Source organism: Phodopus roborovskii, unplaced genomic scaffold, assembly GCF_943737965.1.
Source record: "Phodopus roborovskii unplaced genomic scaffold, PHOROB, whole genome shotgun sequence".
Lineage (NCBI taxonomy): Eukaryota > Metazoa > Chordata > Mammalia > Rodentia > Cricetidae > Phodopus > Phodopus roborovskii.
In genome coordinates, this window is record NW_026126540.1 from 23,405,231 (window position 1) to 23,432,446 (window position 27,216).

At 46.2% G+C, this 27,216-nt stretch overlaps 1 protein-coding gene across 1 annotated transcript; it reads left to right on the top strand.

Annotated features, from left to right (window-relative positions):
- Window positions 1–43: 43 nt before the first annotated feature.
- She (Src homology 2 domain containing E) lies at window positions 44–21,619 on the top strand. The gene is made up of 6 exons (XM_051198963.1): window positions 44–879; window positions 2,945–3,071; window positions 14,299–14,604; window positions 17,339–17,480; window positions 18,117–18,236; window positions 20,528–21,619. Exons 1-6 carry the CDS (start codon window positions 274–276, stop codon window positions 20,709–20,711), a joined length of 1,485 nt encoding a protein of 494 aa, XP_051054920.1. The 5' UTR covers window positions 44–273; the 3' UTR covers window positions 20,712–21,619.
- Window positions 21,620–27,216: the final 5,597 nt, after the last annotated feature.

Genomic DNA, 27,216 nt, shown 5'->3' on the forward strand with positions numbered 1-27,216 from the left:
CCGTGAGGCGGGCGCCCGGGCACTGCGGCCGCCGTCGTCGCAGGGAGTGTGGGCAGGGCTGCCGGGGGCTTCCGTGGGCTCGGCCTCGCCCACCTCAGGAGGAAAAGCAGGGGAAGCCCCGGCGCCCGGCGGCCGCCAGCCGTGCAGCGCAGAGGACACGGCGGTCCCGTCACCGCGCCCGTCCAGCTCCGGGCCGAGGGGTCCCACCCTGCCGGACGCGCGCGTCTCCCGGCCAGGGGCCTCGCGGCGGCCTCCAGCGCCCAGCCCCGGGGAATGCGGCGGCCCCCGGCCCCTGGCGCCACTCGGTGTCTCGGCTGGGCTTCCTCGCTCGTCTGCTCCGCGGCCTCGACGCTCCCGGCCCCCCTGATGGCGGCGAAGTGGTTCAAGGAGTTCCCGCTGACCCTGAAGACCGCGTCGGAGCGCGCCAGGCCCGGGGGCGCCGGCGGCAAGCCGCGCAAGAACTCGGAAACGGGCGGCGCGGCGCCCACCCCGGGCAAAGGCCGGAAGAACTCGGCGGCAGAGCTTGGGGGCGGCAGGGCGGGCAGCGGACCCCCTAAGGACAGCCGGCTGTCCCGGGACAGCCTGCAGGGGCTGATCCAGGCCGCGGCCGGCAAGGGTCGTAAGAACTCCAGGGTCACCGCCACCTCCACGTCTGCCACCACTGAGGAGGAGCCCCACCGGGGCGCGGTGGCCAAGAGCGCGGGCTGCAGCACCTACATTAGCAGGCTCATCAAGGTGGACACGCAGGAGAAGAACGGCAAGAGCGGCTACCCGGGTGGCGGCAGCAGCACCAGCAGCTCCTCTTCCTCTGCATCCTCTTCACCGTCCTCCCTGGGCCCCGAGCTGGACAAGGCCAAGATTATGAAACAGCAAGACACGGTAGAATCCAGCATCTCTACCCACCTCTCAGTGCGCGCTGGGGTGGGGTGGGGAGCACACGGGAGCCTGCTGAACCCCATTATGCCTTATGCGTAAGATCAGTAGAAGATGTTTTCTAAGGGCCTCCCCTGAGTCCATTCTGACTCCCAAGTGACTATTTAAAAATCATTAGATTTATTTTCTCCTGGAAATACCCTTGCCCTGGCTTTGAGACCTTGGCCGCAATGTTTGTTCTGTTTGGGTTTTTGTTTTGTTTTGTTTTGTTTTGTTTTTGTTTTGTTTTTTTTTTTTTTGGTTTTGTTTTGTTTTGTTTTGTTTTGTTTGTTCCGTGGTTTAGAAGAGCAGTTAAAGGGAAGGGAAAGAAATTGGCCTTTTATGGGTGTGGTATACTTTGGTTGTTTTCAAGTTTGTCATCCAGGGGTCTACCAAAGCTAGACCTAAGCATGGCTTACGCCCCTTGAGCATATAGAGCAAAAGTCACCTGTAAACTGTGAAGTGTGGCTTCCCCATCCCCCAAGCCTCTCAGAGTTCCAGCATCACCAAGATGACAGGCCTTCCATTCATTCTGTGGATGTTTGCTGTGCTATAGAATGAGGGCCATGGGCACGGGGGGGGGGTGAGGTGGGGGGAAGGTCCACAGCAAGGAAATGCCCTTAAGGAAATTGCAGATCAGGAGAGAAGAAGGTGTTTCCTGCATCTTGGTCACCAGAGGGCTTGTGGGTGCTGTCCAGTGTGGGAAAGGTAAGGGGAGGAGTGGACCTGTGAGTCTCCTCTTCATCCTTGCAGGGCAGAGCTGGGCTTTCTGCCCTGTGAGCAGTGGAGAGAGAAGAGCTCCCACCCAGATTTTAGGTTTCAGCCCATGCAACCCCTTCCTGGTGAGGGGCGTTGATTTCCTCTTGGCTTTCAGCAGGCTGCCTACCTAGACTGCCAGAAATGTGTGGCATATGTGAGATGACATATATTGGGTGGCTCTGTTCACTGCTCCATTCAAGAGTTTAAAGAGATGTTTAGTGTGCCTGTCCTGGCCAGGCACTGAGAAGAGCCATGGAAAGATGGCTGTGGGAGCATCTCACATATATCTGGGTGGTGTGCCTCACTTTTGGGCAAGGACTGAGTGCCACATCCTGTCTTCCTTGCTGTATCTGAGTCACAGCGTGTGGAGCAGGTGTCAAGGACAGCAGGATGGGGTGAGTGGCCATCACAGTTCCCTGTTGTGGGTGTCACTTTTGGATTTGGATGGCTGACATTTCTTAGGCTGTCTTCTCCAAAGCATCGGATTCTTCCAGTCCATTCCATTCTCTTCACTTCTCCCTTGACTGTCTGAATTCTTTCCTCGTGCCCCTGTAGAACTTTGTGAGCTTTCTAGAGAACATTCCGCCAGAGAGTATGGAGCAGGACTCTGGCCTCGTCCCTGAGAAGGGTCCTGGCCCCCGGTAGTGTCACCCAGCCACTACAGAACAGAACTGCTATGTTCAGAGCTTCACCACACACACTGTGGCTTTGGAGTGATAGATGCTCTTGGACACAGATACTATCAAAATTCTGTTTTGTAGTAGCTGCTGAATCACTCACTATCCCTGTGAATTACGGAACCCAAAAACGTCTGCAGAACTGTTCAGTGCTAACCTGAGAAGCCTGTCTCTTTGGAACTTAAAAAATTCCATGAGGCCAGGAAGGAGGCCTTGGATTCATTTTGACCCAACTCAGTGCTGGAGGTGACTGGGTCACTGGACTATGTTTCTTAGATGATAGGAGACTCAGAGCTGTCACCACGTGGTAGAACAATTCTCCCCCCACCCCGCACTGAAGCCACAGATAACCTCCACTTCCCACTACCCACCCTGCCACCCTCTAACCCACAAACAAGAGTTTAGGTAAATTGTCACAAATCAAGTACAAAAAAAAAAGTTTGTCTAACGCAGCTATATGATCAAGTACAAAAGCTTTCAAAACTAATGAGAGATTTTGACTCCTTGGACCTGTAGGAGATTTCAGTAACTGTTTTGATGCTGTTGCCATTTTCATATCTGGGAATCCTTAGCAACTGTCTTTTCTTATTGAACAGGTCATCATTTTAGAAGACTACGCTGACCCGTATGATGCCAAACGGACAAAAGGTCAAAGGGACGCAGAGAGAGTGGGTGAAAATGACGGCTACATGGAACCCTACGATGCACAGCAAATGATAACAGGTTTGTGACTGGGTTCTGCCTAATGAAGACAGAAATATCATCCTCATTTGAGTGTTAGAGAATGGTAATCCCAGGCAGAGGCAGGAGGATTTCTGTGAGTTCAAGGCCAGCCTGGTTGACATAGTGAATACCAGAACAGTCAGGGCTATGTAGAGACACCCTGTCTCAAAAAAACAAAACAAAACAAAACAAAACAAAAACAAAACCAACCAAACAAAAAAAAAACCAAAAAAACAAAAAAACAGAGAAATAGAGATAGATAGATAGATAGATAGATAGATAGATAGATAGATAGATGATAGGTAGAAAGATAGATGATAGCTAGGTAAGTCGACAAACAGACAGATAATAGAAGAGTAGATAGGTGTTTGGGGAGGAGAGCAATTTAAGCAGAGCCTGCTGACTGGAAGAAGCTTTCTGAATGTCTCTTAGTGTCCTTCAGAGTTTTATTAAGAACTTGAAGAGTTTTGTTTTTAAGTTTCCTACTTTTGTGCAAGATGGCATTTGAGATTCTGTTCAATATGCAATCTTTACCTACTAAAGAATTTTATTGCATTTTATTTGGGTGAGGATGGATGTCAGAAGACAACCTGTGGGAGGCAGTTCTCTCCTCTACCTTGTGGATCCCAGGGGTCAAACTTGGGCTGTCACATCAGGCTTGACACTGGTGCCTTTCCCCACTGAGCTGTGTCACTGGCCTCAGTTTTTAAGATTGCTGATGTACATATCTCAGCCACATTCAAAAGCACTGGCATCCATAATGGGGGCCACAAGTCAGTACGGATATACTTAACGGATTCGAAGATTTATCTCAAGTTCTTCAACACTGAAACGAAACAATTAATTGCTAGGGAATAATTAGTTAGTCTCTGTCAGCCATTCCAGGCAAATCACATAAAACTAGTCTTGTTGCTTTTCAAGTCCAAGCCATTCCAGTCAGTGGGCTAAGCAAACCCTCTTGTTAGTGTTGGTGTCAAACCTTGCCTTTTTAATCAGTTCTTCTAAGTTGGTATGAGTAGTACTCAAGCAAAACACCAAACTAGTTGTTCAGATTTATTGGAGGATTTTAAAGTAAACACCTACAATGAAATCTGTGGCTGCTGAGTACTGACTCGAGTGTCCTGTTCACGCACACTGTTGAAACACACTGAAGAGCGATCCCGCTCAGGCTGGGTGAGCCTGCCCCTGCAGAGGAGAGCAGAGAGGTAACTATCACACCCTGGAAAGCCAAGACAGGCAAGAACAAGTGAGCCACAGGAAAGCTCGGCTCAGTTTCCTGCTTCCCTGCTCGCAGAGATAAGGTACCACTCTGGGGAGGGTGTGCCCTGGCCAGGCTGTGACCCTGCAGGTCACTGGACTGTGGCTCTAATGAAATCTGTGAATGAAAGGAAGTGAAAACGAAATTAGTCACTTTTACAAGATATCAGTGGTTTAAAGGAGTAAGGGAAAGGATTGACTTTTACATATGACCAAGGAAAGGTGTTTTATTTCCTTTTTTATTCTTTTCCTTTTTATTTAATTTTAGAATTTCATACATAAATAAGTACAATGCCTTATGGCCACACCCACCCCTCCCCTTCAACTCCTCCTGTGTCCCCACCCCACCCCCTCTCAAGTGCAAGCATCTTCTATAACATATATAATAGATGGCACATATGCATAACTACATAAATATGGTACGTGGAAAGCCGATTAGTGTTGTCCAGGGCATCCTAAGGGGGTGGGGGGAGCTTGTCCCTACCGGAACTCACGCCCCCTCTTTCAGCAGCCATGAATTTCCTGTAACTTCTTAACTTGTGGGGTTGGGGATGATTGTGAGCCCCCACCCCATGCTGATGTCTGCTAGTGTGCTGTTGAGCAGCTTCTGAGAGCTGGAGAGTGCAGTTCCTCTGCAGGATCCAGAACACATCCTTACAGCCCTTCTCCTGGTCCTCCAGCTCTTACAGTCTCTCCTCCCCTCCTCCCACAGTGTTCCCTGAGCCTTGGCTGTAGCACTTTTACAGATGCCCTTGGGGGATGGATACTCCACAATCACTTAATCTCTGTGTTTGACCAGTTGTTCTTTGGCATAACCTCCACTGGCTGCAAAATGTAACTTCTTTATCAGGGTGGTGGTGACTCACACCTTTAATCCTAGCTCTGGGGAGGCAGAAGCAGGTGCATTTTGGGCAGCCTAATCTACAGAGCAAGTTCCAGGACAGCCAGGGCTACACAGGGCTACAGTCATGAAAACACTGACCCCTTCCCCCCCCCCCAAAAAAAAGAAAAGTAGCTTCTTTGAAGGGTGAAGTGCACCAATCAAGACAAACCAGGAGTGCCACTGCCTCTATAATGCCCCCCCCCCCCCCCGCCACCTAATGCTGGGGATTGAACCCAGAACTTTGAGCGTAGTAAATCAGCCTTTGCAAATTGAACTGTATCCCCAGTCCCATTTTCATTGTTTAATCACCACAAAAGCTCTCCAGAGGGACTAACCATTTCCCTGTCCTTTCTGGGTGAAAAACAAGCTTAGAGGACTTCAGGCTTGTCCTGCTTGCATGACTTTATTTATTTGGTGGGTGGGTCAGGTGCTTGCCACAGTTCCTGTGTGGATGTCAGGGGGCAACCAATAGGAAGGAGTTGGTCAATTGAGAGCATTCACCTTTACCTGCCAAGCCACTAAGACACAAACTTTTTTTTCTAGTGTGTTCTTTTTTTTTTAAAGAGACAAAGTCTGCTTACTATGTTTTTTTTTAAATGTGTTTTTGTTTGTTTGTTTGTTTTTCAAGACAGGGTTTCTCTGTGTGGCCCTGGCTGTCCTTGAACTTGCTCTGTAGACCAGGCTGGCCTGCAATTCAGAGATCTGCCTCCCACTTCCTCCCAGGTGCTGGGATTAAAGGCATACACCACCACACTCAGCCAGGTCTATTCCCTAAGTAACCCAGGCTGGACTTTTGCATCCAACTCCCAAATCCTGGGCTTACAGGCACGAGGGAGCCACTCTGCCTGATGTTTTGGTTCTTAATGGTTTTTGTTCGTTTGTTTATTTTGAGAAAGGGTCTTGCTGAGTATCTATGCTGTCCTTGAACTCACTGTCCTGCCTCCCTCAGCTTCATCGATGCTGAGATTACAGTCTCTCACCTGGCTTCACAAGATTTTTTCAGAATAGGTGAAGACTTTGAGTTGAGATCTGCCACTCCAAAATGAGTGCTCTGTCCCCAGTTCCACATGGCCCTGAAAAACATAACTTAAAATAATATCTGCAAAGGCATTGCAGACTCCCCCAGGCTGGGCAGTCTCTCTGCTCAGATTCATGTGATATGCCAAAATTGAGCCTGGGCTAATGGCATGTACCCAGGCTTGAGAGTATGAGACAGGAGGATATGGCCTTGGCCATACACTGAGTCCTTATTCCTACCCACCTGCCAAAGAAGTTTAAAATGTCCAATATGAGATGAATATAATAAGCTGTGCACGATGGCACACATCTTTAATCCCAGAAATTGAGAGGCAGAGCTATGCTGATCTTTGTGAGTTCAAGAAGGTCAACCTAGTCTACAGGAAACTTCTAGGTCAATCAGGGCCACATAAGAGACCCTACCTCAAAGGGCTGGGTGATGGTGGGACATGCCTTTAATCCCAGTGCTCAGCAGGCAGAAGCAGACAGCTCCCTGTGAGTTTGAGGCCAGCCTGATCTACTGAGTGAGTTCTAGTACATCTAGGGCTAGACAGAGAACCCTGTCTCAAAAAAAACAAAAAATAAGATAATTTAGTGTTTAATATTGGAGGGATTTATCAAGTTCTTTGCTTTGTTTTAAATAGTATGGATAAATATAAAATTAATTTATTCAATGATAAATTAGTTCAAATTTATTAATAATGTAAATTACTAATGTTCAACAAGGTGTGGTGGCACAGGCCTATAATTCCAGCACTCGGCCCTTCGGATGATTAGTATTAAAGACCACCTCATATTACATTTGGAATTCTGGTCCAGACAGTGAGACCTTGTCTCAAAAGAAAGATACAAAGTTTAAATTACTGGTTTTTAAATAAGTAATCTAAGAATATAATGCTTTTCTAATAACAAAAATCTTTGTGTTAGTTATCTTAATGTTTCTTCTTTAAAATACATACTGCATATAATATATGCATTCATCACAAAGACCGGGTCTCACCATAGAGCCTATGCTGTCCTGGAACTCGCTCTGTAGACCAGGCTGACTTCTAACTCACAGAGATCCGCTTGCCTCTGCCTCCCAGTGCTTGCGCCACACCACCCAGCTTCCCTCTGAAAACTTCCACCTTGCAGAACTTAAGAATTTAGAAATAAATTCTCCTCGGGATTGATCTAAAGGACTGCAAATAAAAAATACAGGACTGGGTACAGGAAGTATGATTAACATAAACCTGTCACTTTTCTGCAAAATTACAGGAGTATTTTCCCTGAGCAACTGATACATGTATTCAATGTAATTTGGCAATGTGACTTTTAGTCACAAAATTGAAAGTTACACACTAGGTAGGTCTTAGTTTTTCAGACAGCGGTCAATTAGCATAAGGAGTCTCCCCACAGGAGGCATTACACTGCAGTTGTCAAACTTGTCAAATAACCTTACCAAATGCTCCAAAACTGGTGTGAAAGCAAGGGCTAATAGACAGTTGAGGAAGCCTAGGTCCAGAGGAATGAAATAACTTGTCCAAATCACTCAGCTGAAAAGGGAATTACCAGGGCACCCAGGCAGCCTGCAGCTTTGACTGTTTAACTCCTGTCAATGATTGTTTTTAAATTTTCATTTTGCCTCCAAGTAGTTTTATTGGTTTGTTTAAATAGTCAGGTCTGAAGGACAACCCCAGTATGTTAAAAACTATTGCAGAAAAAAATCCACATGAATTCTTGTTTTTTGTTGTTTGTTTGTTTTTGTTTTTTCCTATAGTGCTAGAGCTTGAGCCCAGGGCCTCACACTTGCCTAGAAGTCTTCTGTTATTGAACTGCACCCCAGCTGAGTCTTTAATCTGTCTCTCCTAGGTAAATTTCAGGATTTCTGAGTTGGATCTGCCTTTGTTGGAGTATCCTGAGTTAGCAGATAGAAAATGCTAGCTTTAGATTAGAAACTTGAGCACTGGAGAGGACCCTACTCAGGAACTGTGCAACAGCCCTGTTCTGACTCCAAGAGGAAACTAGAGCCTTGTGAGGCTGTATGTTTAGTGATTTTGGAAACTTGAAAAGATATGTTACTTAGAATTATAATTACAATTTTATGTGTGTGTCTGGAAAGATGGCTCGGTGATTTAGGAGCACTTACCCGTCTTCTAGAGGAGCTAGGTTTCATTCCCAGCTCCCACACAGCATTCACAACTGTCTGTAACTCATTCCAGAGGAGCTGAGGCCCTCTTCTGGCCTCCGCAGGCACTTACACAAGCATGCCGCACAGACATATGTGTAGCAAAACATTCATACACATAAGATAAAAATAAGTAAATCTAATTTTTTAATGAAAAAATACAGGAAATATTTTACATAAAGATACACACTGGGGCTGGAGAGATGTCTCAGAGGTTAAGAGCACTGACTGTTCTTCCCAAGGTCCTGAGTTCAATTCCCAGTACACACATGGTGGCTCACAACCACCCATAGTGAGATCTGGTGCCCTCTTCTGACAGAATACTGTGTACATAATAAATAAATAAAATCTTTGGCCAGGCACTGGTGGCACATGCCTTAAAAAGAAAAGAAAAGATACATACAGAGTAAGGTGTGGTAGAGAAGCATGGGCTGCCTTTGGTGGCCTGCAGGGCAGAGGCCTAACACGAATGAGTATGCACCAAGGCTTCTATGATGTACCTGTGAAGTACATGCCCAGCAAACAGTCAGTTTGACTGTGAGAGAGAATCCTAGTTTTAAAGAGAATCCTAGATAATATAGGGTGATAATAGCAGTTAAATTTGTTGCTAGGTGTGCTAGTGCACTCCTATAATCCCAGTCTCTTGGGAAGCTGAGGTAGGAGGATCACTGCAAGTTAGAAGTCAGCCTGGGCTACAGAGTGAGACCCTACAAAATCAAAATTGCTGATAGTCAATTAAGAAAGAACTGGCCTTCTGCTATGTGTTGGGTGTGAATGGCTTTATTATGTGCCATGAGAACTAAGGGTTGGGAAGGGAAATTTTCCAGTCCCTGTTAGGCTTTGTACATATTAGTTGCAATTTTCACTGGTGTGGGGCAGCCCTGGATCTCAGAGAGGTTGAAAATGAGTGTTTATCTGCTGCCCAACCACAGCACCTCGTTGTCTGCTGCAGTAAATGGCCTCTATCGGCAGCCAGGGTGTAGCTTCCTCTTGCCATTTCCTCCTTCTCAGGCTCATTTCCTCTTGGAGTCAGCTCCGCACGTCAGGGGCTATTCTCCCTGCAGGAAGGGTCGGCTTGCAGCCCTGTGATTGTTTCTGTTTCTATGGCGCCTCAGGTTGGGGACAGCCAGGTGTTGGAATAGACTGGAAGGTTAATGCCCTGGAAAGGGGGGCGGGGGGGAAGTGTCTAGGCTCTTTTCTGCCTAATTAAACATTGTTTCAAAAGATGTTTTACCAACATCTCCATTCCTGGGCCATGCAAGGAAGCATTTTCAGCTGTGTGCTTTCCAGTTGGCTCCTGCTCCATTTCAAAAGGAGAGAATAGGAGGGGACACCGCTGCAAAGGCATACTGCACACAGCTGTGATAACTCAAGATGCCACACGGCATCTCATTTGAACGCAAGTCTAGTGGAATGCAAGTCTAGTGAAATTTCCTTGTGCGCTGAACTTGTACCCTAAGGATGAACTCAGGACCTCTACCTAAAATACACTCATGACCTCTACCTAAGAAGGGACCTCTACCTAAGATGGACTCGGGGTCTCTACCTAAGATGGACTCAGAACCTGTATTTAAGATGGAGTCAGGACCTCTACCCAAGATTCACTCAGTTTCCTCTTTGAGTTCATACAGCTCAATTGGGACAGGGTTTAAGCCAGGATCTTTTCTCCCCTTTCTTTTTATTCTATGTGTGTGAGTGCTTGCCTGCAGGCATGTATGTACCCCATGTGTGTACCCTAAAAGTCCAGAAGAAGGTGTTAGAAATTAGAGCTACAAATGATGTGAGGCACCGTATGGGCGCTAGGACCTGAGCCTGAGTCTTCTGTGATAGTAATAAGTGCTCTTAACCATTGAGATCTCTCTCCAGTCCTGAAACCCGGATCTTGGGAAACACTGAGCATAATAAGTTCTGATTAGAAACCTAAAATTTCTAAATCCATCCCTGGTTCCTTTGTGTGTTGTGCTTCCTTTCGCTTGGTTCTTGAGCAAAGATCTTTTTATTTCTTTTAAATGCCAGCCTTATCTCAACTGAGCCAAGAACAGTGTATGTTTTTGTTTCTTGTTTTTCATAGCTCCATCTAGAATAGGCAATGAAGAAAAAGCCGTGGGGTTGAAGTCAAGAGGCTAAGACAAAGACACAGCTCTGGCCTCTGCAGCCAGGCCCCTGACCTTGTGTGAGGTGAGCAGGGACAGTCCTGCCAGCCATATTCACAGCATCATGTTGTGGTCGTCCTTCTGTTTGGGGATGAGGCCAGGGGAGATTAGCCCCAAGGAGTCAGAGGAAGTGGGTAAGAGATACCCTGAAGTTTAGCTGCTCATTAGAATAGCCTAATAGTTTGTACCATCTAGCTCACCAGTGAAGTCAGGTCCTGTGAAGGTAAGGACCAACTAAATAAATGTATATTGCAGTTTGCTCAGGTAATTCCAGTGAGCATAGACTTGCATGGGATCGGAGGCACAGAGGTGGTTGCTGACAGGGTTCTGAGTTCCACGGATTCCAAACTTCACCCTAGAAATAATGTCATCACATACACGTACCCCACATACCACCCCCACCCACCCCACACTACACATACTACACACACATACCACATGCACACCACACATAAACTATATATATGCCTACACACACACACACACACACACACACACACACACACACACACACCTCACTGGTTTAGAACTCACTATATGGCCGGGGACACAGGATCATCCTGCCTCTGCCTCCTGAGTGCTGAAACTAAAGGCATTCATCGCTGTGCCTGACTAAAATCTGCTGTATTTGATTTAGTGGTGTTCTTTAAATAACTTTCTCCGTCTGTTGTCCTTTCTTTGTTATAGAACTCTTCCTGAGTCAGTGCTCTCCAAGGAACATCCTTTTGTCTGCCTGTTTTAATTTGCAGGAAGTCCTTCCAGGCTCATCCCTACAGTATTGCAGTCTTATAATCGTTTTCTGGCTTGCCGCACGGTTCCTTCTCACCCTTGCTTGCCCCTGCCAGCCACCCTTACTTAGAGTCCCTTGTCTAGAATTCCACCCTGGACTCTCTGTCTTTTCCAATGGATGCCCTCTTCTCTAGCAGTTGCTTTTATTCTCACAGTGTTAACAGCTGTCCATGGCAAGAATCTCCTTGATGCACACTTGCATCCCATCCCATCCCCACAGCTGTGTGTCCTGCCAACGTAAGTAAGGTGTGATGGTCCCTACCCCAGCCATCTCTACCCAGTTGGAAACATTTATATCTAAAACTCAGTACACAGTGGTAAAAGCAAGGTAAGAATGGGCCAGGACACCTATGGCAGCTGGTGAGCTCTGAGGACCAACAGAAGACCAGGTAGGCAGGAGAGGCTTTTCCACAGAGGAGAGGAGATGCCGAGTTAGAGTTCAGTGAACTAAAAGACCACAGATGCTAATAGATGTAGGTATAATATGTGGGAATCTCAATTCGGTTAGGACTACCTGGTAAGGCTCTAGACCCAGGCTGATCAGTCACCAGACACTGCTGACTCCGTCCTATGGTGGCTAGCTGTTTAACTGTTAATTGACTGGTTTATATCAGGGGTTTATCTGTGCACTACTATGCATCCGTTCAGGCCAGACATTTCTCACTTTCTCCATCCTACATACTGCTGTTAAGAGTTAACCATAACGTAACTCTCAGAGATAATTGTTATTGACTGTTTTTAAAATTTTTAAATAGCCAGGCATGATGACACATGCCTTTAATCCCAACACTTAGGAGGCAGAGGCAGGTGGAGCTCTGTGGGTTTGAGGCTAGACTGGTCTACAGAGCTAGTTCCAGGACAACCAGGGCTGTTACACGGAGAAACCCTGTCTAAAAAAGAAAGAAAGAAAGAAAGAAAGACAACAAAAGATCTGTAAATGGTTTTACTGTGTGAAGCACAATCCAAACTTCTTATTCTTGCTTTAAAAAAAAAATACAAAAAAAAAAAAAAAAAAACCAACTTCACTTCCAGATAAATTACAAACAACTGATTCGTAGCACTTGGAGGCTGAGGCAGAATAGTCCAGTAGTTCAAGGTCATCTTTCTCTAAGTACCAGCCTCCAGGCTAGCCTGGCCTACATGACACCCTGTCTTAAAAAGCAACAAAGATGGGGTTGGAGAGATGGCTCAGTAATTAAGAACACTCACTGCTTTGGCAGAGGGTCAAGTTTGGCTCCCAGAACCTGTGGCCATTGGCTCAGGACTGTCTCTAATTGGAGCTGCAGGGGCTCTGGCACCACCCTCTGGATTCTGCAGAAGCACACACATAACTAAAAAAAATAAGTCTTGACATTTTTCATCTTTTTTTAAAAAATGACGGAACTGAAGAGATGACTCAGTGGGTAAGAGCACTGGATGCTTTTCCAGAGAACCCGGGTTCAATGCCCAGCACCCACATGACAGCTCACAATTCAACGCCCTCTTCTGGTGTGCAGACATACACCCAGACAAGGCACCTGTATACATATAAATAAGTAAATCTTCTTTTAAAAACTAGCAAACACCCCACAGCTCGCTTCTCTGGGCTTTTCCCTTCTCCAGCTAAGATCTCCCAACTACCTTCCTTTTCCCTGGACATTTGCCTTTGAAACTTTCCTCTCCTCTCCACGATCCCCGGATGCCAACCCCCCTTATGTTCCCCACCTCCGCATCTTCATTCATGCTGCTTCCTCCACCGGAAGTGACCTCCAAAAGAGTCAGCTCATCTCTCATTCTTCTTCCTCTTGGAGTCTGTCCAAATATGTGTCAAAGAGTAAGGGTTCTAGCGCCCAGCTTCCTGCCCTCCACTCCCGGCCCTTGCCACGTACGGTCTGGGTCACTTCCTTAAGCTCTTTGTACTTCAGTTCTCTTTAACGTGGGACACAGTTGTGTCTGTCTCACTGGCTGGCTGGCTGTGAGCATCACTGAGGACAGTGCTTGCTGCCCAGGGTATGCTGTAGAACGGTTATTTTGTTTTCTACCATAACACCTTTTATTTGGATTTATCCTTCAGTATACTGGCTCCCACAACCTTCAAAGTGTCTGATGGAAGCTGGGCATAGTGGTGCACATTTTTAATCCCAGCACTCGGGAGGCAGAGGCAGGTGGATCTCTCTGAGTTCCAGGACAGCCTGGTCTACAGAGTAAATTGCAGGTCACCCAGGGCTACACAGAGAAACCCTGTCTCAAAACAAACATAAAGCTGACTAAGGCAAATAGCATTCCTGGTATATTGTGAGCAATGCTTTCGATGCCATAATCAGCTTGTTTTCGTTGAAATACTTTACTCTGGGTTTCCTAACAAGAAGTATGAGAACTGAAGGTAAAGTTTACTCAAAGCAGACATTAGGGCACAGAGGTGAAATTGCTACCCAGATGCCACTTCTCTGCTATCCTGGCAGGGAGCCTGGAGGCTCCTGAATTTAGGTGTCAACCTCCTTATAGGCTCGGTCCATTTGACCATGCCAAGAGGCATTTCTTCTTATTATTACTATATTTTTTAAATTATGTATACAGTGTTCCATCTGCTGTGTGCCTGCAGGCCAGAAGAGGGCATCAGTCTCATTACAGATGGTTGTGAGCCACCATGTTGTTGTTGGGAATTGAACTCAGGACCTCTGGAAGAGCTCTTAACTGCTGAGCCAGAGGCATTTCTTCTTAAACTATCTTTTTGGACTTGGCCCTCGGCAACTGTGCAGACTATATGGGGACAGTGTGATGTTTCCGTTCTTGTGCAGTAACCAGGAGAGTCCTGGTACCTTCCTCTTGCTTCTGCAGGCTGGCTGGACAGTAGTCCAGATCAGAAGAGTTTTAGAACATGCTACTGCTTCAGTGCAGTTACCCATGCGTTACCCACAGGCCTCCTGAAACTTGTTCATGTCCACTGAGGGGCTCTGTGTGACCTGTGTGCCCGATTTTCAGAAATCAGACGTCGTGGTTCCAAAGACCCCCTGGTGAAGGCCCTCCAGCTGCTCGATGGCCCATGCGAGCCAGGGGAGAGTATGAAGGTAGAGGCCACAGCCAAGAGACGCAGCTCCAAGGACCTGTTGGGGAAGCCGCCACAACTCTATGACACCCCCTACGAGCCCCCGGAGGGTGGCCAACGAGGGGCAGAGGTGAAGGCACGGCCAGCAGACAGCAGGCTGCCAGAGGAGGATGACCGGCCTGCCGCCGAGTATGAGCAGCCCTGGGAATGGAAGAGGGAGCAGATCGCACGAGCCCTGTCAGGTGAGGGCGCAGCACCTGCCACTCAGGGCCTTCCCTGCTAACACGCTTACTTTTCAGAGCTTACACACAGCAATGGCACAGGCTCACTGGGCACAGTATGGCTTTCAGTACATGCATGGGTAGAGCCCTTCAATACATGTGTGTGTTGTATAGTGGTCAACTGGGGGTGGTGAACATACCCATCACCTAGTGTGAGTTCACTCAGGCAGACACTGAAGAAGTCCTCAGAAATCCAGAGCAGTCGTGGTTACCAGCGGATAAGGCGGGGGAGGAGGGAGGTCGAGGAGCCTCGGCTGGCTCTGATGACCCACTGCAGAGGGTACTGAGAGTGATGGATGTTTCATAATCGCCTGAAGACTTTAAACCCTGCATTGTGTCCTCGCTACAGGTCTTATTTGTATTACATCTGTTTGTTTGCCGTGTGTTTGCGTGTGGGGATGAGTGTAACATGGTAGACCAGAAGATGACCTGTGAGAGTAGGTTCCCTCCTTCCATCATGTAGGCCTCGGGAATTGAACCCATGTTGTCAGGCTTGATGGTTGGTACCTTGACCCTCTAAGCCGCCTTGCCATCCCACAAGTCCCCCCCCCCCCCTTTGTTTGAGGTAGAGAAGTACGGATCTAGCTATGGATGAGGTACAGAGTATGCCTGTATTCCCAGGATGTGGAAGACAGGAAAATCAGGAGTTGCAAGCTAGTCTGGGCTATACAGTACTCTGTGTGATCAAAACGACAACGGGGCTGGAAACTGTGCCCTTAAAACTACTTGCTTCACTTCCCTTTCTGTCCTGGGCTGTGGAGATGCCTGGGGGGCGGGGCTGTTGGAAAGCCTCCTTGATCGTTTTAAGTTGATTTCCCATTCCCAAAGCTATCAAATCGCAAACAGCTTTTCTAGTTCTTAACCTCACTTGTTCTTCAAGCCTGTGAAATGCTCGTTGTGAAACAGCTGGCCTGGGTAAGAGAGATGAATGGGCCACCGTAGCTGCAAACTCGAGTGAAAACTATATTGCTTTTGTTGTCATTTGGTTTTCTTCTCGCCTCGGTTTCCTCAGTAAGATTGTTAGAGGCATATGCCACAATCCCCAGCTACAAATTGATTCCTTTACAAAGATATTCCAAAATAAAACCTAGATTGAAGGTAGAGTCACACCTTCAGATGTAGACCTCCTGTTGCAGGAGCCAGGGAAAGTGTCTCCCATTTAGTTAGCCCAGGCTGGCCTCAAACTCCTGGGCTCAGCTTCTCAAGTGGCTGGGATACCACCATGCCTTGCTCATGTAAGGGTTTTAAGCAATTTAAGGGAAAGTTGATAAACAGGCTTAAAACAAAAGAAGAAGAATGGGGGGGGTGTTGGAGAGGTGGCTCAGTGGTTAAGAACACTTACTGCTCTTGCAGAGGACCTGGGTTCAGTTCCCAGCACCCACATGGAGGTAACTACTGCTCTCAAGACATAATTTTTCCATTTGACTTTCACAGAATTTGGTTTTCCTTTGATTTAGAATTTTCAAGGCATCCTTATCCCTTAACACTAAGTCCAATTCGATGTAGAGCCAGCATGTTGGTTGGTGGTGCGTGCCTGTAATTCCAGCACTTCCTACCGCAGCAGGAGGATGGCAAGATCTAGGCCACCCTAGGCTGTATAAGCGCTCATCTAAAAAGAAAAAAACAAAACAAAGCGTAGGCAACATGAAGAGCCTCCGGGCTGTCTGTCCGCTGCCTCCGCTAGGCGCCTCAGCGGCTCCAAGCTGTCATTTCATGATTTAGGTTTGTTTCTGAGTGGCTTTCTTTTTGCTTTATTATCTCATAGTGAAGTTTGCCACTGGTTTTATAGAGATAGATTCACTAAATTTCACTAAATGTGTGTTTAAGTCTTTTGAAAAAAATCGTTCTCTGAGAATTTCATAGTGTGTTTTTATCATATACTTCTCTGTCCTCCAACTCCTCTCAGATCTTGCCCTTCTCACCCACACAACTTCCCTCCGAAAAGAAACGAAACGGGGAAAGCCACTAAAAGCATGGGGTCCTGTTTGTGTTGGCTAACGGCTCCTGAGTTGACGTGGTGCCTGTTCTAGAGTGCAGAAGAAAACTGATCTCCCTGGCCTAGCAGCTAGCGTTTGTGAATTGCCTCTTGGCTTGGGGTGGGACTCTGTGCCCACATCCCCTCCTCCTGGCTGGGATTCTGTCTGGCTTGAGTTTGTGCTGTTCTGTGTGAGCTGTCACAGTCTCTGTGAGTTCATGTATGTCTGGCCTGTTGTGTCTGCAACATGCTGTTTCATTAAGTCATCTACCATGTGTGGCCCTTACAGTCTCTCTGACCCTCTTCTTCAAAGACCCCCGAGGCTTGAGGACAGGGTGAGAAACAGATGTCCCGTTCAGGGCAGAGTGCTCTAGAGTCACACTCAAAATGTATGTTTAATCTAAAAAAACAAAACAAAACGAAACAAAAAACCTTCTTGTTATCATCTTTAAAATAAAGTTTGTGCTGAAACATGAGTCTCCTCTTGTGTTCCAAAACTGTTTTATACTGATGAGTTACCTCAAGGAAACTAATCCCACGGGGTCGCTTAGCAGTGTAGTCCGATGTCCACAGCAGCGGGAGCATAGCAGTCTGGGACACTGCTGCACACTGGAGCTTACCTTTAAGGCTTCCCTGGGCTAAGGCACGCATGAGGTTTTTCCCTGAGGGTTACATGGCTGGCTTCGTGGTCTCTGGTGTTAAGTGATATCTTCCTTCCAGTCCAGTTTGAGGGACCTGATCGACCTCCCAGCAAAGAGGAGACAGGGAGACCACACCACTGGCAGAAGACCTTGAAGCCGACCCTGTCAGACCACAGTGACAGGGAGAAGGTGGACCCGGGCCTGGCCCTGGAAAAGCAGCCGTGAGTCTCCCTCGGTGACTTTGTCACAGCCCTGTGTGGGGTGCCCTGGCCCATTTGGGGCAATGGCTTTCGTTTACGAATTCTTGCCTGGTGGAGGGTTCTAAGCACAGTGCATTTGTTCAAGATGGAAGGGCCTATATCCCAAGAAGTTTGCCATGCCTCCTTCCATACAGAAGGGAGGCCTGCTTTACTTTGGAATGATTGTTTTATTTTATGAGTGCTTTGCCTGCATGTATGCTAGAAGAGAGCATTGAATACCCTGGAACTGGAATTGTGGGTGGTTGTGAGCCACTGTGTGAATGCTAGGAACTGAACCCAGGTTCAGCAAGTGCTCTTAACCACTGTGCTGTCCCTCCAGGCCTAGAGGGAAATGTTTCTAAGGACACCACCCTCCTTGACTTGGTTGTGCATGATTGAATGGCTTTGTGACCGAGACCTCTGGAATCTGCACTGTGTCTGTTCTGCGAATGAAGCAGGGTCCATGGAGGCTGTGAGCATCTCTAGAGCTCCTTGCAAACCGAGCTTTAGTGGAGTGGTTTTTAAGTGATGTTCACAGAGGGGTGTAACCTCGGTCTAGACTTGCACTGTGACGCTGTTTTTTTGTTTTTTTGTTTTTTTCCCTCTGCCCCTGTTCAGTTGGTATCATGGCACCATTACCCGAGCTGAGGCTGAGAGCCTACTACAGCCCTGCAAAGAGGCTGGTTACCTGGTCCGAAACAGTGAGTCAGGCAACAGCAGGTACTCCATTGCACTGAAGTAAGTGTCTGCACCCCGTGGGTGTCCTTGTCTGAAGGCTAGGCTGTGCTGTAGAGGCTCTCTCCTCCCTGGGGGTAGATGGACAATCAAACATGTATATCTGAAGGTGGATCACAGGGCGTTTGTTTCCAGAAAACAGTGGACAGCAGACATAAAACACTGTGATCAGAATTGATACTAGATTTAAAAAAAAAAAATCCTGGTGTCTATTACCAGGTTGGACCCGGTTTTCATCATCATAGAACATTACTCAGTTTCAACCTTACATTATCAGATCTGAGGCCTCTTAGAGGAGAAGTAATTCCTGATTTTTTTTTTTTTTTTTTTTTTTTTTTTAAAGTGAAGCCAGGTGTGGTGGCACACGCCTTTAATCCCAGCACTCAGGAGGCAGAGGCAGGTGGATCTAGAGTTTGAGGCCAGCCTGGTCTACAGAGTGAGTTCCAACACAGCCAGGCCTACATGGAGAAACCCTGTCTCAAAAAACAAAAAACAAAAAACAGAAAACAAAAATTTCAGGGCTGGAGAAATGACTGCACAGTTAAGAGCACAGGCTGCTCTTTTCAGAAGACAGGGGTTCAAATCCCAGCAACCACATGGCAGCTCACTGCTGTCTGTAACCTCAGTTCCCAGGAATCTAATGCCCTCTCTGGCCTCTGGAGGCTCCAGGTATGCACATGGTACACAGACATATATGAAGGCAAATGATCCATTACATAGAAAGCATAGTGTCTGGGGTCAGGGCCATAGTGCTTAGCAGACACAGTCCTAAGTTTGTCCAACAGCAGCGCAAAAAAAAAAAAAAAAAAAAAAAAAGGTCTACAAAAAATTAAAAAAAGACAGTGCAGTTCAATTTCTTCTGTGTTTTTTGTTTGTTTGTTTTTAAGATTTGGAAATGTTTATGTTGAGTATTTGCCTTCATGTATGTGTACCATATACATGCAGTAACCATAGCTACAGATGGTTGTGAGCATCCATGTGGGTGCTAGGAACTGAACTCAGGTCCTCTGCAAGAACAGTAAGTGCTGTTAACCACTGAGCCATATCTCTGGTGTGTGTGTGCACACACAAACACACACACACACCAATTCTTTCTTTTCTTTCCTTTTCTTTTTTCTTTTTAGGCAGGGTCTCTCTATGTAGTCCTGGCTGTCCTGGAACTCAATTTGCAGACCAGACTGGCCTCAAATTCATTGAGGTCCTCCTGCCTCTAACCCCGAGTCCTGGGATTAAACGTTATGTGCCACCATGCCTGGCACTGCTCTACTTTTTTGCGATAGGTCTCACTGTGTAGCCCAGGTTTATCTAGAGCTTAGTGATCCTTTGCCTCCGCACTCCCAGTGAGAGATCTTCAGGCATGTGCCAACACACCCGATCCTGTCATTTTTCGTTCATTACCTAGTATGAGGGACCTTAGTGAATACCGAGTCCTTGATTGTCAGGATGCCAGCTGCGTTCCATTCTAGACTCTTCTGGTGAGAAGGAAATGCTGAGTTGCTGTTACTCGCTGTCTAATTGTGTGCAGTTGCTCACTTCTGCCTGGTGGGCTTGGCAGACTGAGTCCCATGGAAATTCTCAGTGCTCGGTGAATTCAGTGGCACCGTATTGGAGGATCTTTGTCAGGAGCCCTCACAGTACTTCCTTCCTGAGGAAGCTGAGCCCCTGGGGCTGAAACAATCAGAGTGGAAGGGAAGGGTGGGGGAGGGGCACGAGAGCGCTGTGGCTCAGAAAATGGGATAGACCACATAGACAATACCAGGAACAGCCTCTGTGATCCCGAAAAGCCATGTCTGGGGACTAAGTCTTTGCGCCTTCAGTGCCAGCTGTCATTGTGTGCAACTAGGACTGCTCTTTCCTCCTAGGGGCAGGGGCCAATAGACAGTTATTGTTGTTATTATTATTAATGTGTTCCTTTGGGGAAAAATAAAGGAGAAGAAACCTCACATGACTGTTGAGCGGTGCCAGGGGGTTGAAATGAACTGTACAGTGGCAGCAGCAGACTTGGGCTCATTCACTGGTCTTACAATTTGGTCAGTAGAAGGGATTTATTTGGCTTTTTCCTTCCAGTCTTGACTACTGGTGTGTAATAACAATAAACAAGTTGAGGTGTCATGCATTTAGGCTTAGAAACTTGCAAACCCTCCCTCAGCTTGCTGGAAGCTTTTCGGTGTGTGTAGAACAATTGCAGGATGGGAAGAGGACCCGTCCACCTATTGTGAGTGTGGCTGGGATGGTTTCCAGTTGGGATGGATGCTCTGCTCACTCATTCATGTCTTCTTGTTTTTCTCCTCCAGGACTAGTCAAGGGTGTGTCCACATCATAGTGGCTCAGACAAAAGACAACAAATACACCCTGAATCAGACGAGCGCCGTGTTTGACAGCATCCCTGAAGTGGTACACTATTATTCCAGTGCAAAGTTGCCTTTCAAAGGGGCAGAACACATGACCCTACTCTACCCCGTGCACAAGCTTCACTAAAGTTTAACCAGCAAGAGCCCAGGCACCTTCGAGGGCATTGGCACCCACCCAGCATCATGTGGACAGGACTCTGTCTGCTGCTGCAGACTGGGAGTTGTCACCTAGAAGTCAAGCAGCCTTTGATCTTAAATCCAGGACATGTGGTCTGATCTGTTCTTTCTCTTCCTTCCAAGTAGCTATTCTATAAGAAAGTATTGCTTACCTGTTACCTTCTCCCTTAGAGTAGGAGGTCTGTTTGAGGTAGACTAGAGTTCAGGAGCACTAACTTGTCCCTCATTGCTATTCTGAGTGCCTGGCCTCTGAACAACAGAAAACTCCTCAGCCTTTACTGGTGGTCACGTGGACTGGAAGATCCTTCAGTGTGAGCCCCCATGGGGAAGTGGATGGACAGTGGGAAATGGGAACAATGGACAGGAAAGCTGTCTTTCTCCATGTCCTGATGCAGCTGTGGCCTTCACACACATTCATAACTTAAGGGCCGTGCAAGAGGATTGTTTGGCTGGTCAGCCCTCCTAAGAACAGTATTTGCTTTCTTGCTTTCTCTGGACCTCCTCATCACTTCTCAGAAAATCAATAACACAAGCAAAAAATTGGGTGGAAGATCCCAGATTAAAGTGTTACCAACGCAATCAAGTAGTGACGTCCTTTGTGAAATTCTGATTATTATTAAGTGTGCTCCAACGACTTGATTTCTGATTTTTAAAGAACTCTACAGAGCTCAACAACTGGTTTATTATTGAATGATCATGTAATTCAGACATCTTTTGTTTTCCCTTTGTGCATTTTAGTTGTATGAAATCATCTTTAAGTTTTCTTTCTAAAATTAAATTGGCTCAATATTTTTGGTAAATTTTTACAACAAAATTGGGGTCCAATTGTATGAACTGAGTCACTGGTCTGGGAAAATCCCCCCCCCCCATGTGTAGAACAAATCAATTTGTGCCTACAGAAACATTTTGAAAGGACTGAAGTGTCTCTACTGCTCTCTAAGACACTATGTCATTGTATTTTTACCCTTGTGATCTCTCTGTTGTGGGAAACCCCACAGGAGTGGCACTGTGACAGGCACTGTGGGGAATGGGCTGGGCCAGAAGTGGACGAATGTTTCTTGCTCGGGTTTGTAAACTGGGTCTCAAGACTGTCTCCAAGGCAATTTACTGACCACCTGGGGTGGAAAGCAAACTGTTTGTAGCTTCTTTCAGATGCAAAAAAATATTAACCTGGTCAGACTTCTTGGGAAACACAGCTGTGTACTTAGCGCCCATCACTCGACTTCGGAGACTGAAACATAGGAAGATGTTTGCTCCTGTTTCCCTGAGGATGTCAGCCAACGGGTTGTGTGGTTTTCTTTTTGTTTTAGAAAGTTAGAGGGAATTTCTTCCAATGGAGCACAGTGATCTTCACAAAGGCTGTTCTCACAGTGGTCAGATTGCGTGTTGTGCGGTATGTGCACTTTCAAGTTTTCAGTAGCCAGAGTTCCAGTTCCATCCAGCAAGTGTTTATTATCATTATTATCTTGTATATGTGCATTGTTCACTGTGCTAAACCTATTTTTAGCTCATCTTCCTAGCCACAAAGACTTATTTTTTTGCTTAGCCTTCCTTACTCTCCAAAGGAAATTGAGCTGTTGACTTCAGTGAATAGTAAGAACATTTTAAAATGTCTCTGTGTGTAGAAGGGTGTGGGTCCACACCCAGCGATTCTGATGGATGCAGCCTGATGCATGGGTGTCTCCTGGGCTCTCCAGGTGTTTTCCCTCCATATTTGTTTTCTGTGATTGGAAGTGGAGGAAACAGAGTTTATATATACTCCAGTCTTCACAATAGGGAGAGGGGCTATAAAACGCAAAAATATTGCAGATTAGTGGAAGCCAGTGGGGGAGTGTGTTAAAGCTGCTATTTTCCTCTTAGGTTGTGACACAGTGGACAGAGGCCAGGGAGCTGACAGCTGGGAGGTGTTCTAAAAGTAACTGTGCCCAGCAGGGCGTCCTCACCTCCCATGAGCCTGGGCCAGTTGCTCTGGAACGCTTGTCCTGTGAGCTCCAAACACTTAGGCTTCCTTCCTTTTTCTCCTGATTTAGTATTTCCCTGTTATCTTCATTCCTTTGAGTTGATTGTGTCTCCCAGAAATTTTTCTTCTAGAAAGATTGTCTTTTGGTAAACCCTCAGGATGCTCTGAAGTAAACACCTGTAGAGCTTCCGCTTTTTTTTTTTTTTTTTTTTTTTTTGCTTTAGAAAAATGTATTTGTAAAAACTGCTCCGTTCCAGGGCATTGACTTAGAGAAGACCCCTGAAAACAGAGCCCCATGTAATCCAGCTAGCTACCCAGGAGGTGGAGGCAAAAGTTCATTCAGAGCTAGCCAGGGCAACAGAGTGAAGAAAAGAGGAAGGCAAATGGCATGTCTATCCCTGTGGTACCGCAGGCAGTGGTTTCCGTCAGGGTATATTTTAACCCCCGGATCTGCATATTTAAGTAGGCATCGGCACAGGTCAGGAGGATGCTGAAGAGGCAGAGTGGGAAGACTCTTGAACCTGAGGTTACTCCTGGTTTACACCCTAGGGCTGCAGAAATGGCTCAGCGGCTGGAAGCCCTGACTGCTCTTTGTAGAGGACCCTTGTTCAGTTCCCAGCACACACACGCTGCCCAGTTCTGGTGATCTGATGCCCTCTTCTGGCCTCTGAGGGCACCGAGCACGTACATGATGCACATGCATCTATACAAGCAAAACATTCATGTACATAAACTTTTTAAAACTTGAAAAATAGGAATAAAATAACCGGGGATTTTAGTGTGTGTTCACAAAAGCAAGTGATGATAAATGCAGTGTCCTTCCAGGTTATTCGAGGGCTTTAGTAGACAACTGTAAGAATAGCCCCCTTTACTCTTGGCCCTTTAAAGTCTGCTCCTGCTGTATTGGTGCCTGGCCTCTGCCACAGCCAGGGCAGTTGGGCAGAGAACCTGCAGGGAAAACCAGCTATCCTCAAGGCAGGTCCCACTATACTAGTCCTTGTTTGTTACTTGGATTATTTACCGGTGTTAGCACTTAACAATTAGCCGCTGCTGTTGGATAGATCAGAGGAGCAACTGTGAAGCGTTCTTTATTGCTTGTTAAATGAGTCTGCTAAAATGCCCTTTCAGTTGCAAGCTAATGCCTTATTTTTCCTTGCCTCTGTCATTTTAGATATCATTCCTCCTGTACTTGCTTTTGATACTTAGGATTTCACCGATCTCTTCCTTGAACCCCATATCCATCGTTTATCTTTCTATCTTCTATAGCCAGCACCAGGTTAACCTTTAGAATTGCTCTTCTTTATTCTCATTGCCTCTTCTTACACCCCACTAACTTGGCCTTGGAGAAACTTGACCTGCTGTGAGCCTTCCTTGCAATTTAGCCTCTCTTCTTAGCGGAACCTATGTGATGAAAGATGGTGTGCTACTGCCATCTACTGGAATAAGAGAAAACTGCAGATGAGAAATAAGCTGTGCATTTCAGGGTAGTTTGTCTAAAGGATTTCTGATATAGTCCATAAATAGAAATAAATGATAACACAGCAATTGCTGTCTTGAAATATGCCCTTTCCTATGGAAAGGGTTGTTTGATTCCTAGTATGGCAATCATCCATGAGGCCCCTGGACCCAAGCTGGGTCATTTAGCTCACAATCTATTTTTTTTGTTTTTGTTTTTGTTTTTTTGTTTTTCGAGACAGGGTTTCTCTGTATTACTTTGGAGCCAGTCCTGGAACTTGCTCTGTAGACCAGCCTGGCCTCAAACTCACAGAGATCTGCCTGCCTCTGCCTCCCCAGTGCTGGGACTAAAGGCATGTGCCACCAACACCTGGCATAGCTCACAATCTTATTTCTATTTTTGAAGACTATGCTGTGAACAGACCATTGAGGCAGACTTCATTATGTCAAGTTATTAGCTGTTCCATATGTTGTAAGGAGGATTTGAAATTTTAAATATCAATTAATGCATTGTTTTAACTTTTTAAAATATTTAAGAGATTGTAATGCAGGTGCCTTGGCAATCCGTATTGTATCTTATAAATTGTTGGCTCTCTTGAATGGGCCAGTGTAGCTGTGTGCCTTCCAGAAGATGGTTTATTCTGAATGTTACTTTCAATAAATGCTTTGCCGGGAAAAACAGTCATTTAGCTCTATTCAGTTAGTGGTCGGCTGGTTGTGTTGTGTTGTGGTTGTTTGTTTGTTTGTATTGTGTTGTGGTTATCTGTGTTGTGTTGTGTTTGATTGGTTGGTTGTTTGTGTTGTGTTGTGTTTGATTGGTTGGTTGTTTGTGTTGTGGTTGGTTGTTTGTGTTGTGGTTGGTTGTGTTGTGTTGTGTTTGGTTGGTTGGTTGTGTTGTGTTGTGTGTTGTTTTGTGGTTGCTTGGTTTGTTGTGTTGTGTTGTGTATTGTGTTGTGGTTTCTTGGTTTGTTGTGTTGTGGTTGGTTGGTTGGTTGTGTTGTGTTGTGGTTGGTTGTTTGTGTTGTTTGTTTGGTTGGTTGTTTGTGTTGTTTGTTTGGTTGGTTGGTTGGTTGTGTTGTGTTGTGGTTGATTGGTTGTGTTGTGTGCTGTTGTGGTTGGTTGGCTGTGTTGTGTTGTGTTGTGGTTGGCTGGTTGGTTGGTTGTGTTATGTTGTGATGATGGGTTTTGTGCAGTAAGCCTCTGCCACTGAGCTACCCCCATAAGTTCATTTGTTTTGACAATCACCTCCCTACATGAAAGGTACTTCCTGTGCAGACACCTACCTGGAGCCTCTGTGAAACTGCTGATGCTGGAGTGTACCAACCACCTGACAGGCAACAGTTCAAGGGTCCCTCCCTTCCATTTTAGAGTCCTGCCCCACTGCTTTCCCCCCCGGGGGAAGTCACGTAGCTGTGCAGTTTTCCTTGGCGGCTTAGATGTCTTCCCGTGCATATCCCTTTGTTCTCCTCTGAGCTTCAGAATTAGGCTCTGTGTGTGTGTGTGTGTGTGTGTGTGTGTGTGTGTGTTGTGTGTGTTGTGTGTGTGTGTGTGTGTTGTGTGTGTGTGTGTGTGTGTGTGTGTGTGTGCACCTGTTTTACTGATACAACCACTGATTCCCAATTGTGGGATTTCACAGTTAAAACTCATTTATGAAGCTAGGAAAAAAAATATGTATATCTTAAATGTATGTGTGGGGCATGGTGGCACATGGCTAGAGCCCCAGCACTTGGGAGGTGGAGGCAGGAGGACCAGGAGTTTGAAGTCATCTTTTGTTAGAGTTCAAGACCAGCCTGGGCTACCTTGTCTCAAAAAATGGGGATGTCTGGGAACTCTTACACATGGGGCTCACTGCCAGCCTTGATAGTGTATCCCTCTATAAGCTACACCAGTGGTTCTCAACCCATGAGTCACGACCCATTTGGGATAGAATGATCCCTTTACAGGGGTTGCTTAAGACCATCAGAAAACACAGATATTTATGATTCGTAATTACAAAAGTAGGAAAACTAAGTAATGAAGTAACAATGAAGATTATTTTATGGTTATTGGTCACCACAACATGAGGAACTGTATTAAAGGGTCGCAGCATTAGGAAGGTTGAGAACCACTGTTCTATACTATCTTAACTACTTTACTCCAGATAAAATTTCCTTACTACTTTTGAAAAAAAAAAAACCAGGTAATTTACACACACAGTCATGGCTGGAAACCACCACTGTACATTTAGAAATGTGAAATAGTCATTTAAGGTCCTAGGGCTCTACACTGTTCAGCCCAGTATTGTTCACATGAGTTCTATTTTATCTTTAAGTAGTTATTTCATTTGTAATTATGTGAAGAGGGGTGGTTGGTACATGCACCTGCCTGCAGAGGACAGAGGCATCGGATGCCTTAGAACAAGAGTTACAGGCAGTTGTTAGCCAATGCATGCATGCATGCTTGTAGCTCCTGAGCCATCTCTCCAGTCCCAATTATTTCATTTGTATGGGTATGTGCAATATCTGCTAGCGACCAAGAGGGTTTCCGATCCCCTGAAGCCAGAGTTATAGGCGGTTGCTTATGGTGCTGAGAGTTGGCATCTGGTCCTCTTTGAGAACAGCAGTTACTCTCAACTATTGAGCAATCTAGCATCCGATTTTTACCTTCCGCTGAGCATTTGTGATTTGCTACATGGTGGTATAAGTACCTATTTTTTTTTAAATTTTTTTAAAAGGATGTTTACATGCTGTTCCCTCTGCCTCATCTAGAGAATCAAAGTAACATTTTCAAAATTCAGGCTTGGGTGCTGAATGTTGCACTCTGACCCTGTGAATGGGCAATGTGTAAGTAGTGAGATGGGCTAGGTACCTGACAGACTATATACATAGCAAGTCTGTACAAGTCAGGAAGCCAGGTGTGAGCCTCATTTGTCAAATAGGGACCGGAAGCCCAGAATGATCAATAGCAACAAATCTGTGTCATCACATAGTAATAGGGCCTAGTTCTGCTCAAACCCAGGGGTTGCTTGGTTGTTGTCTAGACAGGTTTGTTGTATGTAGCA